The following is a 14,568-nucleotide window of genomic DNA, read 5'->3' as shown; positions in this document are numbered from 1 at the left end:
ATTAGGTTGGGTTTATTATTTGCTGAATTTGGGTGATAGAGACAGATAACTAGAATATCAGAACATACATTGTTGTAGAAATAATTACTTTCTCATAAATATGGACCTATTTTAATAATCTGCCATTTTATAAACAGGGCTATTTGCAGATTGTTATAATCAATTTTATTTTTTAATACGTCGGTCAGTCAATATATCAACTGCTTTAATGGCTTTCTGTGTTTTTTTCTTTTCATTGTTTTTGAGAAATTCAAGCTGTCTGTATGTCTGGTATTTATTTGTGACATAAGGAAAGCTGTTTTGTTAAAACATGGTTATTTATTACCAAAATGACATAAAATAATAGGATAAACATAAGACCACGGCCACATTGTCATCAAAAGCGAATGGTTATGACAAAACCTTCCAATGGAATTCTTGTTTACAAACGCCATCTGGGAGACGATCGCCGTCAAGATTGGTCGCATTATTTCTATTGTGCTTTGTTTTTCATTTTTTGAGTAAAGCCTGAATCATGATTTGATAGTTATTGGTTATTGCTTGCAATGTCTGTAGTTATTTGTCTTGTCTTGGCAGTTGGAATTCGAAATAAGGGAAGTGCCGCTGTTGTGGTAAAATTTCCTCATAGCACACTGTATGACGTATGTCTGCCTTTATTAGTCATTAGTCCAGTCAGAGCAGAACAGTAAGACGTTAAAGTCCATTGTATTTTATGTGTTTCCAATTAAGAATGCCTTACCTATATCTGTGAAACAAACAGCATACACTAAAAGTTTTAAGAATTTTTTAATTTCATATCCAGATGAACTTAGATTTAAATATCTGTTATAAAGAATGTAGATATACCTGGAAATTTCTATTTCAAACTTGTATACATATATATATTTTTCAAATATATGCTTTGGGTTTATTCCCATCAAACATGAATAACCCAAGGTCGACAACTCTGAACAAAAAACACACCTGTGCATTTTTGACACTTATTTCAACCTTCTTTACAAACATTTTAACTTGAAGGTTAAATTATTAATTGACCCTGTCTAGACCAGCGGAAAGCACCTTTTTAAAATTTAAGGCATAATTTTATGCAGTTGGCTACACATTTCAATCTGAACCGTGAAAATAAATAAGAAAATGCAATTCTCTAGAACTGACAAAGCGGATAATAAATCCAATGATTGAAAATTTGATACATGCTTCCATTTGTAGCATCTCCTACCTTTACAAAAGAAGTAAATTTCTATAATCACTTTAATTTTAAGTTGGGTAATATCAGCTGGGAAAAATTGACAATGCAATTCTCTAGAAATGACAAAGCGGATAATAAATCCAATGATTGAAAATTTGATACATGCTTCCATTTGTAGCATCTTCTACCTTTACAAAAGAAATAAAATTTCTATAATCATTTCAATTTTAAGTTGGGTAATATCAGCTGGGAACAATTGACAATTGATATTATTATAATGTGTATTCATAATTCGGGAAGACACGCTAAAAATATGCAACTGTTTTATTTCTCCATGACTCCAGTCCCTTTTCAATAATCCTTGCTGTCAGCACGCTCTCCTTTGCTGTTATCAATGGTTTTTCCGTCCCTGAAAAGAAATAATGACATTAATGGTTGAATTAATAAATAAATGTACCCACGAGAGTTACAAAAAATGCCATTGTTAAAGGTTGAAGTAAAATTATTGGTAAATGAAAATAGTTCCTGTGAAAACGTAAGTATTTTAAATAGATTGTTTGGAAATGTATTTTATATCGACGGCGCAGTTGAATCAAAAATGAATGTCTCGAATAAGATCTGGTATAGAACATAGTGGGTCAATGTTGTAATGTCTAATAGAACTTCGAGAGAGAGTATTTCGCCCGAATAGCAACATATGTGCCTGTTTTGCTTTCAATCCTAATAGTCAGTGTTTGTTTTGGTTTCGTCCTAATCATTATATATACATTTTTAAAACCCCGTACACACCCCTCAATCAATCAAAGCACCGAAGGATTTCCCCAAACTAACTGAAAAATTATACCAATATTTCATTTCGTTTTATTTTCCCGTTGTTTATCCCACATTATCTTGTGCCATAGACACATTCGCGAAATCGTTTGAAAGATTTTGATCTTTACAGACAACTAAGACCAAGAGTACTAGTATAGTTTCGCAATTATCCCAGAACACGCTTAACTTTTACATTTATCGAGCAAACAGATATCACGGTTTCACTATAGGCTAGGCCCAGAACACGCCGAACTTCGACATTTATTGGGCTATTAGTTTAAACAATATTTTATTCAATAAGCTGAATTGGATTGAACAACAGGCAAAGGCCTATATAAGTTCTCTCCAAACATATAAAATAGTTAAATCTTATGTTTACTATACAATGGTGTACATATGTACAGTTAGTGAGTTACAAACATATATACATTTCTTGGAGTGTAATTTTAAGTTATAAATGTAAAGATACATTCCCGGGTACAAACTGTGTGATGATATATTTGTACTAAAAACATATTCAAACTAATTAATTTATCATAATTTTGCTTCAAATCCTTCTCAAAACATTGCAACTGTCGGGGAATATCCTGGTTATAAAAAATCGATCAAAAGAGGTCTTGTTTGTGTCACGTGACTTACCTCTCGCTCAGTACCTAGCACCGCAACCGAAGTCGGAGGAGAATTCATTGCATTCACAAGACGATGTCTTTAATTGCTGACTATTTATTACAAATATCGAAGCCTAATTAAATTTTCGGAATATCCACTGCCCGCGTCTTTTTCCGTGTTTTTTTTATCTCAGAAAGTGTTTTACTTCTAATTCTTCATAAAGTTTATCAATAAAATGGTAGAATAAATGATTATTTAAGTTACTAGCTTTATTTATTAATTGGCAATGGATAATATTCTCTTTCCTATTTCCAATGAATGTGTATTACTTATTTGGGCTATTAATAGAGTGACCAAAGAAATAATCGAAGTGAAAACAACATTTCATTAGATTCTTACCCCCACCTCCATCACAAAACACACTCACAATCACACACTTCATAAAAGACATCATACCTTCTATACAGCGTATGAAATGCTCGATTTCATTACGATAGGCCTGGCTGAATCGTTGATTAAAACTGTACAATAATGATGACGTATTGCATTTTCCTGCTTGGTCCGTCCTTAGCGATACTTCTCTTTGTGGATCTCCTGACAACATCCCGCCACTGCCAAAGATCTAAAACAATAATATTTACAATTATAAAGTTGACTTAGATGATGAGGAATATCGTATTCATATCAATCAGGTAATGCTAAACAAGTATTACTACTAAAAAGACACAAAAACCGGTCTCTTCTCGACAGGTATTAGCATTCAAAAGACAAAGTTATAAAGCGGCATAACTCTGAAATAATCAGCTAAATTAGATAGTAATTCACTGCTTGTTTTTAAAGAACGCATATGATGAAAGATAATTAATATTTTAAGAGTGAGCTGATCAAAAATAAACTGAAATTTGATAGGACAGTATCTTTATTTCACTAATCTAAGCAATGCATGTGTTTACAAAAACATTAAATGGTGAATGACAACAAGGCCGTGTTCCCAAGGATTGGTTAACGACGAATGGAGAACGGGTGGTAAAGAGTGGCCATAATTCAATGTAGATATATGAAATACTAGATCTAACAACACCGATAGTAATCGTTGAGGAAAGGTCAGTCTGTAACTGGTCGAAAAATGTATAAATCAACAGTATGACGCGTATTCAAGTTGATTTTAGTAATATTACATGCCGAGGCAGTGGAGTACACTGGCATGGGAGGATATAACCATGTATGTGGCGGTTGTGTACAGGCCTGTAGCTAGCGGGGCGCCACAATGTCATTCGCCTATCATATCGTTATATATGAGGTGCCCGGCAAATGGTGAGGCACCTCATAATGAATCACACGATTAATTAACACCACAACGTGATTGATGGGGCGCCAAACACAGCGTGATCTGTGGGGCGCCTTATCCTGGAGGGGCGCCCATAATGACATGATTGGTGGGGCGCCTTATAATAATGACATAATGGCCGCACATAATGTAACATTGCGAGTTCAATGTATTTTATTTTTATTTTGGGTCAAGAAATTGTATAACTATTGGTACACTATATTCAAAGATCAGTTTAAGTAACTAAATTATACCAATCACGAGTTTTCAATTCCACATTATTGTTGAAATTATAAATACAGATCTGAAATCTATCAGTTCAGGTTCGGATTTGGAGAGACGTAGGAAACGTGATTTAAGGTAAGGGGTTTCTTGGTCTTTTAATTAACTTTATTCTAAAGTGTTGATCTGTGATCAATCGGTATACAGTTTCTACCCTAATTATTATTGACTCTATTTGAATATGAAATGAATTTTGTAGTTCATAAATAAACTTGGATTTAATATCTTTTAACACTTGTCGTTAATTCCTAGACGTAGATAACATCACTAGTGTTACAATAATGCATAGTGCCGAGTGAGATTGGCTGGGTGTCCACGACTTGATCAATGGGGCGTCAAAGACGGCATGATTGGTGAGGTGCCTCATCCTGGTGCCTCATGCCGAGATTGGTGGGCCGCCTACGACGAGATCATGGGCGCCCAATCAAGGAACCGACCGCATACCGAAGCCCGAAGAAATCTACCATAAGAAAGCCAATTGGAGATTGTAGCAAATTTTCAAGGTCAAATTCACGAAGGGGATGAGATTGATTCAAGCCCGCACCAGGCGTGATAATCTTCAAAATTCAAACAAGTCGCACTTTAACGCGATTTCGAACTTTTCGTTTTTACTCATAAATTATTATGAGTAAAGTCGTATTCCTTCCTTCAAATTTTCATAATGTTCATATCAAAATATAATGTTAAATGTTTATATCATATACGCCAATATCGCAAATTCAGCCCCAAAATTGAAATTTTCCGTCATTTACATAGTTCCTTTTCACAGGTGCAAACCCTATTTTCCAGGGAGGCGCTTCCACGGTACCGTTCGCCGTGGACCTTCAAATGTATGTACATCGGCGTCCCCAGAAGCCATTGCCCCCCTCCCCCTAACATTTTTGGGCTAGCTACGAGCCTGGTGTAAAGTCAAACTATCCTTTATCTCCGGTTACCACCTTCCGGCCTGCTGACCAACGTAATTTCGGCGTTAAGAGATGGTTCGATTATTCAATAGTGAGTGGATGTCTGATATTCGACTTATTTTTACTCAAACCAGATTTCTACCTAGATACATATGATCTGGATAAAAACAATAATATGATCTGGATAAAAACAATAATATGATCTGGATAAAAACAATAATATGATCTGGATAAAAACAATAATATGAAGATAGCGAATAATGATAAATCTATAGATTTTAAAATGTAGCAAGTGAACAAAAGATCAATAAAAAATAATAGACTATAATAGACTAAAATGTGTTATCAAGCCAATTAGCAGATTATTATGAAAAGAATGGTTAGATAATCTAATGACCTTGAAGTTCATTTATGACTTGGTAGGCTTGTATCGGATTAGTAAGCTCACGGTCAAAACAATATTTACAAGCATATAATGCAGTAAAAGGCGAATGCCTAATTTTCCGGTATAAAAATTTGTTAAAATCCCCCGCAACGGAGTAGGATAATCGGTTTCTAATAACTTACTTTGCCTGTTTAATTGAGAACGACGTACGAAACATGTTGGTTAGATAATCTACTGACCTCGATGATGGTTTAAAATTCTGTTAGGTCAAAATGATATTTACAAGCATTTGGAGTAGGAAAAAGCCAATGCCTGATTTTTCCCTATCTAAAGCTATTAATATTCACCTTTGCAATGTGCCCCTTACCAGGTCTACAAACATAGGGCTGACATACTATTTCACTTTTATAAATTTTTAAGAGTATTTGAAATGATACATTTGGAGTTCCGATTCGGTTTTCTTCTCTTTTCAATAAATATATAGTTTAAATCTAACAATAGTTTGCACAGGGTGTTGTTATGCCAAAAACGGGCCAGCACAAATGACATGCAAATCAAGTATTTTGAATCTTTAAAGCATGAGTTACAAATAAACTACCAGGGGATTAAGCTTGTTTTAATCCGGCCTGTAGTTTCATAGATACAATATCCACAAGTCAAATAAATAAATGTAGGATGAGTGAAAGGTGGCATTGTATTTACATACTACAAGTTTAACAAAAAGCATGCAGGAGGCATAAAAATGTTATGGATTTCTCATTTTTGTATGGTAAAAAGTACATTCATCCACCCCACTGTCAAGTATTATTAACAATATATGGAGACAAAATGATGCAGTCGCGCCATGCATTAATATCCTTACACCATATTTGGACAAATAGGCATTCGGGAATGTCATTTAGAATGTTGGCAAATTCTACACATTATTTCCATTTAGGATACTATAATAATAGGTTTTAAAACCAGACTTATTTTTCCCCACCCACCATGGATGTCCTTAGAAATGTAGACATTATGCCTTACCACTAAAGTGCTGGTAAATCTGTTAAAAGGAAAGTCTGTAATTATTTATTATAGTATTTTCTGAACCACACCTCTACTCTGATATCATATCCATAAACAGAATCTCTGACAACATCTATAGATGCAATCAGCCCGGACTTGTACTTCACCATCATCATTAGTGCGTCATCCACACCCATCTTATTCATTACTTCATCATGGGCATGTGTCTGAACAAATATACTTTCAGGTTGTTCAGCCTTCGTCAACCAAACCAACGTATCAATATCATGGATGCCTAGATCAGACAATATGTTGCAACCAGTTGTATCTGAAATAATACTAAAATTAAATCCTGCAAATCTGCAGGACCCCAAAAAAGAGAGAAAATGTCCAACAATAAAACAAATCCGTGTACGAAAAGGTAGGGACAGGGAGGCGCGGGGGTGGGGGGTGGGGCGAGTCCAGTGGAAGGAGTTCTCGAGTCCGCGAATAGCCCCCCCCCCCCAAGCGATAGAGGTACCTGTTTGACCTGGAAATGGCTCGATGCACGTAAGTCCATAGGCACTCGCCAAACCATCATTCATCGGTGTCATTATGCACAGGCCAACTAAATTAGACATTTGTTTTCTTTTCATTTTTGAACAGATTCTTGTGCAGCGCGTTAAATTTGCTGGCTGGGTATTCATCAGTATTGGCCATAATGCTAATGTCAAAATTAACCTATGTATATTGCTGTCAGAATTTACTTAGCTGCGGCAATGACTTTCTGTAGTGGGGAGTGTTCTTCTCCGCTCTTGCACGAATGAAGAATCGTCTGCGTTCACTTTGGGTCATAGAGTTATTGCTCTTGGTCGACACTGATCCCGAGGCAGTTATGAACATTTTTGTAAGCCAGAAAGCTTGAATGAAACTTATGTAAAATACTTATTATACGTTCATCGTTCCACGGTTTGTGATATGTTGTATTATCATAAGGAATAACAGTGTTAAGACACTGTTTTCTTGTGAGCCCTATGCTTACCGTTAGGTAAAATATCAGAGAAAGTGTCATATGTTGGACTAAATTAGTTTGAAATCAATTTACTTCCATTTGTAATATGTCAGAATATGATATTCATAAAATTACGCTTGGATTTTCTGAAACTCAATTCCACAAATATGAGCAAAGACAAAAAGAAAAGGGGAAACTGTTGGATAAAATAATTATTTTTTTGAGAAAAAAATGCAAAGCTATAGTTTTTCTGGAAAAGACATCCGGGGCATAGTTTACAATTATATAGCTAACGGTGTATAGATGTACTGTAAGTAAAAACCCATTGATAGATATCTTCAATAAAGACAAAAAAACAACAACCCCCCCCCCCCCCCAAAAAAAAAACAAAACAAAAACAAAACATACCACAATTCTTAAGGAAGTCTAAAGATGGTCTTGGGCAATCTCTTGACGTAAGTTTAATAAATACTGGATCACCAATATCACCAGCATGAAAGGATTTCTGAAGACTAGAGAAAGTTGGATCAAAGCGTCTACAAATATAAAAGGAAAGAATAGCAAAAAGATGGGTTGCCAGGCAACGAAACATACGCCCACGGCAGCTTAATAATCGCCCGACGGGTGACAAGGGTTGTTGCACATTTATTCTTTTGTAGATAATTGGAGGCATTTATTTACAAGCCAATTTCATACAGATCAGATTATAATTTTCTACAAGGTTCTATAAACTGAAACAAAGTCCTTAACTCTGGAAGTAATTTACAGAAATTGTTGAAATTCGACAGGCGTTTTGGTTTTACTATTTCAAATAGTGCATGTAAATTACATACAGATCGGATGATAACTTTTGTCATTTGAACGTTCACAAGTTCAACAAAGTAAAACAAGGGCCATACATTTAGAAGTAATTGACAGGAATTGCTGAAATTAAATAGGATTCTTCATTTCACTAATTTAAATAATACATATAAATTTCACAAAGATCGGATGATAAATTTTGGCGTTAGAGCGTTCACAAGGTTCAATAAAGTGAAATAAGGGCCATAACTCTTGACATATAAATTTCATACAGATCGGATGATAAGTTTCATTATTCGAGCGTTCACAAGGTTCAACAAAGTGAAACAAGGGCTATAACTCTACAAGTAATTACTTGAAATTGCTGAAATGCAATAGGATTCCCCGTTCCACTAATTTAAATGATGCATATAAATTTCGTACAGATCAGATGATAACTTTCGTTATTCGAATGTTCACAAGGTTAAACAAGGCCAGTAACTCTAGACGTAATTATTGGAAATTGCTGAAATTCAATAGGACCTTCGTGTCACTAATCTAAATGATCTGTATAAACTTCATACAGATGGGATAATAACTTTAGTGCATTCACAAGGTGCAACAAAGTGATATAAGGGATATAATAACTCCAGAAGAAATTAACGGAAATTCATGAAATTCCATAGGTTTCTTCGTTTCAGTAATTTAAATAATGCATATAAATTCCATACAGATCGGATAATAACTTTTGTTGTTAGAGCCGTTCACAAGGTTCAACAAAGTGAAATAAGCGCAATAACTCTAGACGTAAGGAAATTGCTGAAATTTCATAGGTTTCTTCGTTTCACTAATTTAAATGATGCATATACATTCCATACAGATCGGGTGATGATGTTTGTCGTTAGAGCGTTCACAAGGTTTAACAAGTAAAACAAGGGCCATTAACGGAAATTCAAAAGGCTTTTTCATCTCACTAATGTAAACAACATATATCAATTTCAAAACAATCAGATGATAAATGTAGTCTGTAGAGTGTTCACAAGAAAGTGTGGACGACGGACGGGCGTGTTTACGGACGTACAGATGGAGGCAACGGCAATATACGACCATATTTCTATGTTGGCGTATAAAAATGTGTGTATTTGTCCCTCTCGCAATTTTAAACTTTGACGACTTTGTAACAATTCTTTTATCATTCCATGACCTGAAAAAGGTGATACTACCTGTATACTACCAAGATAACACTGAGAATATATATTTATACCTATTATATCCAGTTAATAAAGGAGTGTTGTATTGTTGGGCTGTATTGTAACATAACTCTATATCTTCTACTGATTCACCAGCAGGTTTCTCGACAAATACAGCTTTACCTATAAAATAAAGTATCAGTATTAGATAAATGTTTTCAGTGTTAACATTCAGCAATACATGTTCTTTCTTACACTAGAAACATTTTTTTTACCAACACATTGGTAATATCGCAGTGCACGATATTTAATTTAAAAATTAGTTTATGTCTTTGCTCCAGTTACAGCAACATGATCTTTACATACAGAAAAATTAGTTTTAAATCGATATAACAAAACTTATGTCATAATTCACCGTTTTAAATCCTTTTTAGTGACACAAATACCAAATCAAACAATACACAAAAAATCAGATTCATTCCTATTTCTTCCATATTAGAAACCTACTAGACCTGTCAGCATTTCGTCATATTACCAGAACATGCCCCTAACGAAAGTTTCAAAACCCTAGGCAAACAAGATCTACGAATAATAGATGCCATTTTCGTCATAGCTAGAGCCGTTCAAAACATTACCTTATGAAACAGAGCTAAATTTAATATTCATGCATTTAGAAAAACTGTTCTCGTCCAAATACTGGCGCAATGTTATTTTTATGCATACAGAGCTTCTATGAGATGGCAAAATAGGTTGCCAGGCAACGAAACATACGCCCACAGCAGCTAAATCGTTCGGGCGGTCGACAAGGGTTGTCGCATATTTATTCTTTTACAAGACAATTTCATACAGATCAGATTATTATATTATTTAAAAACTGAAACAAGAGCCTTTATTCGTTTTACTACTTTAAATAATGCATAACAATTTCATACAGATTGGATGAATACTTTTGTCATTCTAACGTTCACAAGGTACACAAAGTAAAACAGGGGCTATAACTCTAGAAATAATTGACGGAAATTGCTGAAATTCAATAGACCTCTGTTTCACAAATTTAAATGATGCATATAAATTCCATACATATTTGATAACTTTCATCAATCGAGCAATAACAAGGTTGAATAAAGTGCAACCAGGGCCATAACGCTTGAAGTAATTATTGTGCATTGCTGAAATTCAATAGGCTTCGTGGTTTCACTAATCTAAATGATGCATATAAATTTCATACAGATCGGATATTAACTTTTGGCGTTAGTGCGTTCACAAGGTTCAACAAATTGAAACAAGGACCACAACTCTAGATGTAGTAAACGGAAATTGCTGAAATTCAATAGGCTTCTAATTTAAATTATGCATATAAATTTCACAACGATCGGATGATAACGTTTGGAGTTACAGCGTTCACGGGGTTCAACAAAGTGAAACAAGGGCCATAACTGTAGGGCCGACAGTTGCATGTAATATTTGGCAATAGCTGACATTCAATAGGCTTCCTCGTTTCACTAATGTAAATAATGCATATAAATTTCACAAAGATCGGATTATAACTTTTGGTGTTAGAGCTTTCACAAGGTTCAATAAAGTGAAACAAGGGCCATAACTCTAGAGGTAATAAACGGAAATGGCTGAAATTCAGTAGGCTTCTTCGTTTCACTAATTTAAATGATTCATATAAATTTCACAAAGATCGGATTTGGCGTTAGAGCGTTCACAAGATTCAACAAAGTTGAAGGGAGCATATAAATATAAAGATTGGATAATAACTTTAGGCGTGAAAGTGTTTACAAGAAATTGTGGAGGACGGACGGACGGACAGACCGACAGACGGAAGGAAGGGGCGACGGCAATATACGTTCACATTTCCATGCGGGCGTATAAAAATACAAATCCAGGTGTTCGGTTAAAAAATCAAATGGTTGTCCCCGGTACGGACTAATTCACTTTATATGCTATTTAAATTCTAATCCACTCAGTGTGAAGAGACGATAACTCTTACCCTTCTTCAAAGCTCGACATGTATAATCTGTATGCGTATTCGTTGAAGATAAAATAACAACTCCATTTAAGCTACAATCAAAAGAGGTGATACTATAACAGAAGACAAGGGATGCCCATTAACGCTTCTTTTCAATTTTTATGCACGAACCCTACTGAATTGTATTCTTTTGTACTGTTTAATCAATTTTAACAGTATAAATTTTTGCGAGTGTGCGATGGAAAGGTAAGGACTAGTAAAAATGTTGTGGTGACACTCTGCAACTTGGTTATAAAATACTGTTTGCATATGTCCGAGATCATCCATTAGACTTGCTTATTCTGAGTAGACTTCATAACCTGGGGGACTCTGGTGACAGCTAACCCACACAGACTATAGGTTATTTATACAATATACTTATTTAAAAAGTGTTACGGTCGTCACCGGATCACCATTAGTGGGTATGGTACGCACGTGTCAGCCATCTCCCCCAGATTTCCCTTTCCGAAATACTGATTTCCTTTTGCTAAGTCACGAAGCTTTTTGATTGTGTGTACTGTCGACCGATTAAGGTAGAGTGTCACAGTGTAAACTATGGGCATCATGCACAAAGCAGAATAAACATACTTTTCTCAGAACATCCGATATGATTTTGCCAAAAAGAGTGACCATGTTTCTAGTCAATTTCAAGGATGGGAAAATCCAAATTACATTTCCTGACTAAACAAGTATAAGAGAATGGAACCCGTAAGTAGTCTGCCAGTGGGGAAGATTGACACATTTTCTCACATGAGAGGGAATCTCGCCACAACAAAGTAACAGTGGTCATGGGAAGTGTCACATAGGTTTGACCAGGCAGCAGTTTAGTCTTTGCGTTAGTGTGACTGTGATCTCTGACGCTCACCAATATGATGGCAGCGGGTGTTGCAGAAGTACCTTAAACCTATGTTCCCATTCTCACTGTTTTAGTCGATTTGTTCTTTCCTATCCGTACCAGTCATGTGTCGTGCGCAAGCGTGCGCTAGATAATACATTTTTAAAACTATGAGTTATTGCAGATTAGTGCAGTTAACTGCAATACTAACATTATGCTCAAGGTAAACTGGATTGGACTGGTTTTATGTTGCAGGTATCTGAACTATATTATGACATTGTGATTGTTTATTTACATATAATGTGGGAGAATAACCCCTCTGATATTATTTATAGATAAATAAGGTATGTAGGTTGATGTCCTTTTAACATGAATCATATGCACCAAAACCTGTGATATATATCAATACTGACTGTAATATATAGCACCCGTGTCGAGATAATGAAGGCCTTGCTCCATGTATTTGGCATCCTGAAAAATATTACATAGATCTCGAAGTATATCCAGAACAGCTCAACGAAATTTGAATTGGTATTAGGTCTAATAACTTACGTGTTATCATCCAGAAGACTATCGAAATCAGAAGTGCCGTAAGATTGAACATCTTCTAGATAGAAATTCTCTTTTAGAGCGCTTATCTGGTCGGCGTTGTTATCTAGTATCCAGCTTATTTCCAAGCCAGGAATACTTAGAATGTTTGGTACATGTAAGAAGGCAATTCGTCCACAACCCAATACGCCCAATTTCATTTTCTCCCGTCTACCATTTTGGGAAACATCAGTTGATCTCTATGTAAAAAAGAATGAAGTAGATAGACCTTAGACGAAGTTATGAAAGTAAAAAGTAAACACTATGTTTTGGTTACAAAATATAATTAGATAGAGTTAAACGCCATATGTTCGGTTATAAACTATAATGAAATATAGTTTAACGTCATATGTTCGGTTATAAACTATAATGAAATAGAGTTTAACGTCCTATGTTCGGTTATAAACTATAACGAAATTGATTCTAACGTCCTATTTTCGGTTATAAACTATAACGAAATAGAGTTTAACGTCTTATTTTTCTGAACCAATTGTACTTATGAATGTAATGTGCTGGGTGAATTTTTACCCCGAGCGCAGCATTTCTGCCCACTCTTCACCAAATTTAAACTGTCAAGGATCATATTTATGGCACACCGTTGTATACCCGGGACATTGTTTTTTTTTTTTTTTGTCCCTTCCGAGCCATATACTTATGCTTATTATTATCATCACTATTATCATTATTATAATTTGGAACTATTATTGATATAGTGTACTTATGCATTCCACTGTCTGTGTATACTATTTATATTTGTGCTACAAATACGTGGAAGCTCTACACAGTTACCCTTTTCCTACTAATGTCATGGTCAGTTGTGGTGTTGTGAAAAGATAGCTAGATTAACGCCTGATTTAGAAAATCGGTCAAAATAGGTCGTTCACAGCTATCACAGTGTATGTGTATACACTAGAAAGCTAAATGGAATACGTACTTGAAATCGCTGTATATATACTGCAAGGCTTCTCCTTTTTGATCCCGTCTTTAACTTTTGTAGAAACGATGGCGACAGTCTCCTTAGAATAGAAGTCATTTTACTATATAACCGTTGTTGTTATACTCAGTTGCACTATTATTAGCCCGGTAGGTGAACTCAATTGCGGACCTGAACTAGAAACACAGTTTATGCACACAGCTTACCAATTATTCCTACGCCGAAGTATAGGCCAACGTTATTTTTAGTCTTTCTCTCCCTTTCCCCTTTTACACAGCGATATCAGTTGACATTTTAGTGTAGAATTGAAGAAGGAGGTCTGAATATACATTTTTATCTCCTGCTAGGTTTTGGTGAATATTCATGATTTTGAGGCGGAAGGATACAAGAGTTAAGCGGTTGGTTAGGTTGACCTGTAAAGCTGACAGTTGCATGTTTAGTTATATGCTACTTCCAGTTTGTGTACCCACGTTTTCTATAGTGATCCCTGTACCTGCTTTTGAGCAAGAGTTTGGCACATTATGTTGCGCTATCTGTGGTAGAAAGCGTTCAACCCTACGAAAATTTTGGGGAAATTTATAGCCGATCTTAGAGACGAGAATTAACATTAAAGTCAATGGGGAACTAATTGGTGTTCTGTCTCCTGTCTAACTAGACTCTAGTCTCGATCATTATAGTCCAGGAGCTAAAAAATAATATGGTCGTCAGTTAGAAAAGGTTT

The 14,568-nt window shown here is 35.3% G+C and overlaps 1 protein-coding gene across 4 annotated transcripts; it reads right to left on the bottom strand.

Moving 5' to 3' along the window:
• Positions 1-298: 298 nt before the first annotated feature.
• LOC126821625 (myo-inositol 2-dehydrogenase) lies at positions 299-14,055 on the bottom strand. Of its 4 annotated transcripts, XR_008789108.1 has the most exons (9): positions 13,848-14,048; positions 12,878-13,113; positions 11,473-11,543; positions 9,551-9,659; positions 7,915-8,042; positions 6,605-6,843; positions 3,068-3,233; positions 1,423-1,598; positions 299-647 (listed from the first exon to the last, which is right to left on the bottom strand). XR_008789108.1 is itself a non-coding variant. In XM_050550089.2 (8 exons), exons 1-8 carry the CDS (start codon positions 13,944-13,946, stop codon positions 1,495-1,497), a joined length of 1,152 nt encoding a protein of 383 aa, XP_050406046.1. In that variant the 5' UTR covers positions 13,947-14,048; the 3' UTR covers positions 768-1,494. The 4 variants fall into 4 exon arrangements, 3 of the variants coding, with proteins under 3 accessions (XP_050406046.1, XP_050406063.1, XP_050406056.1); XM_050550089.2 differs by lacking the exon at positions 299-647 and having other exon boundaries at positions 768-1,598; XM_050550099.2 differs by lacking the exons at positions 299-647; positions 1,423-1,598 and having other exon boundaries at positions 3,095-3,233; positions 6,534-6,843; positions 13,848-14,055.
• Positions 14,056-14,568: the final 513 nt, after the last annotated feature.

The sequence above is a fragment of the Patella vulgata genome, chromosome 1 (assembly GCF_932274485.2).
Source record: "Patella vulgata chromosome 1, xgPatVulg1.2, whole genome shotgun sequence".
Lineage (NCBI taxonomy): Eukaryota > Metazoa > Mollusca > Gastropoda > Patellidae > Patella > Patella vulgata.
Note: the sequence above shows the minus strand (reverse complement) of the source record. Positions and strands in the feature narration are given on the sequence as shown.

Coding starts and splice junctions, on each gene's coding strand:
- LOC126821625 (XM_050550089.2), bottom strand. CDS start 13,946: ATGACTTCTATTCTAAGGAGACTGTCGCCATCGTTTCTACAAAAGTTA. Junction 8,043..9,550: donor TTATTAACTGGATATAATAG/GTATAAATATAT, acceptor TTATATTTGTAG/ACGCTTTGATCCAACTTTCT. Junction 6,844..7,914: donor AGACTTCCTTAAGAATTGTG/GTATGTTTTGTT, acceptor GTATTATTTCAG/ATACAACTGGTTGCAACATA.